The sequence below is a fragment of the Rhinopithecus bieti genome, unplaced genomic scaffold, assembly GCF_001698545.2.
Source record: "Rhinopithecus bieti isolate Rb0 unplaced genomic scaffold, ASM169854v2 scaffold_3716, whole genome shotgun sequence".
Taxonomy (NCBI): domain Eukaryota; kingdom Metazoa; phylum Chordata; class Mammalia; order Primates; family Cercopithecidae; genus Rhinopithecus; species Rhinopithecus bieti.
The window spans coordinates 1-2,108 of record NW_016843574.1 but is presented as its reverse complement, the minus strand read 5'-3'; the positions used below and the strand labels follow the sequence as shown (position 1 = coordinate 2,108).

The 2,108-nt window shown below is 57.8% G+C and overlaps 1 protein-coding gene across 1 annotated transcript; it reads left to right on the top strand.

Moving 5' to 3' along the window:
• Window positions 1-271: 271 nt before the first annotated feature.
• LOC108525096 (coiled-coil and C2 domain-containing protein 1A-like) lies at window positions 272-1,790 on the top strand (the record flags this gene model as incomplete). Its single annotated transcript, XM_017866174.1, has 4 exons — window positions 272-387; window positions 512-577; window positions 1,149-1,283; window positions 1,382-1,790. Coding segments are annotated over 4 exons (560 nt in total), but the record flags the coding sequence as incomplete, so codon positions are not given.
• Between the last annotated feature and the right edge of the window lie 318 nt (window positions 1,791-2,108).

Below are 2,108 nucleotides of genomic sequence, written 5' to 3'. Positions count from 1 at the left end.
ATGTTGGCCAGGCTGGTCTCAAATTCCTGATCTCAAGTGTTCCTTCTGCCTCGGCCTCCCAAAATACTGGGATTACAAGCGTGAGCCACTGTGCCCAGTCTGCAGAGCTGGGTTTTGAATTCACAGAGCCAGGCCCCAGACCTGAGGCTGAATAAGGAAGAGATGAAATGGGGAAGTCAACAAGAAGTGGGATCACCTAACGTGTCCGGGGTGGGAAACGGGGGCTCTTGGTGTACAACCCTGGCCCACCTGGGGCATCCCCCACCGCCAGGTCCCCTGCCGATGGAGGCCATTGAGAAGATGGCCAGCCTGTGCATGAGAGACCCGGATGAGGATGAGGAGGAGGGCACGGATGAGGATGACTTGGAGGCTGATGATGACCTGCTGGTGAGCACTAAGGGCAGGGTGGGGGCTCTTATCCCATTGCTCTTATCCCATCAGTGCCCATAACCGCTGCCCATGGCTCTATCCCATGCCCTCATGTCCTGCCCCCGGCCGTGTGTCCCTGCAGGCGGAGCTAAATGAGGTCCTTGGAGAGGAGCAGAAGGCTTCAGAGACCCCACCTCCTGTGGCCCAGGTACAGTTAGGATGACCCCACTTCCTTGAACCACAACCCAACAGACAGTCCGTGGTTCAAGGCCTACCCTTTTTTTATGAGATGGAGTCTTGCTGTGTCACCCAGGCTGGAGTGCAGTGGTGCCATCTCAGCTCACTACAACCTCTGCCTCCCGGGTTCAAGCGATCCTCCCACCTCCACCTCCCCAGTAGCTGGGATTACAGGTGTGCGCCACCACACCTGGCTAATTTTTGTATTTTTTGGTAGAGATGGGGTTTCTCCATGTTGGCCAGGCTGGTCCCAACCTCAAGTGATCCTCCTGCCTTGGCCTCCCAAAGTGCTGGGATTATAGGCGTGAGCCACTGCGCCCGGCCCACCCTTGTCCTTCACAGCCATGTGACATCAGCCGGGTCACATGATGCTTCTGAAACTCCATTCCCTCCACTGGGAAATGGGGACCATGATTTCTGCCTCACTGGGGCGGGGGAGGCTGGTCCAGGAATGACATGTGGCTGACTATTACTGCAGAAGAGGCTGACAGGGGCATCCCAAGTGGGGTCACCACCCACACTGTGCCCCTGCCCTCCCACAGCCAAAGCCTGAGGCCCCCCATCCGGGGCTGGAGGCCACCTTGCAGGAGAGGCTGGCGCTCTATCAGACAGCAATTGAAAGCGCCAGGCAAGCTGGAGACAGCGCCAAGATGCGGCGCTACGACCGGGGGCTTAAAGTAAGTGGGCAGAGGGCAGGGTACAGGGACCCCCCCACCCCGATGTCCCGCACCAAGCTCTTGGCTTCTCCCAAACCAATACTCACGACTTATCGCAGACACTGGAAAACCTGCTGGCCTCTGTCCGGAAGGGCAATCCCATTGACGAAGCGGACATCCCGCCGCCAGTGGCCATAGGAAAAGGCCCGGCATCCACACCTAGCTGCAGCCCTGCACCCACCCAGCCGGGCCCTGGAATCGCATCAGCCCCGGAGCCTAGGGTCACCCTGGAGGGACCTTCTCCCACTGCCCCAGCCTCATCTCCGGGCTTGGCTAAGTCCCAGATGCCCCCAGGTAGGTGATGGGCAGGGCCGGGCTGATGTGGGATCCGAGTGGGCCATCTGGCAGGATGCCGCTCTAGGGGGGTGCAGGCTGTGCACTGATTGTGACATATTTTCAACACTCTGAGTCCTGGGGTCTTCAAGCCCCTGGAGTTCATGAATACCTCCCAAGCAGGACATGGATACCCAGAGAGTTTTATTGTTGTTATTATAATATTACAATAAAACAGGCCGGGTGCGGTGGCTCACGCCTGTAATCCCAGCACTTTGGGAGGCCAAGGCAGGTGGATCACAAGGTCAGGAGATTGAGACCATCCTGGCTAACATGGTAAAATCCCATCTCTACTAAAAATACAAAAAATTAGCTGGGCGTGGTGGTGGGCACCTGTAGTCCCAGTCACTCGGGAGGCTGAGGCAGGAGAATGGCGTGAACCTGGGAGATGAAGCTGGCAGTGAGCCGAGATCGTGCCACTGCACTCTAACCTGGGCAACAGAGCAAGACTCC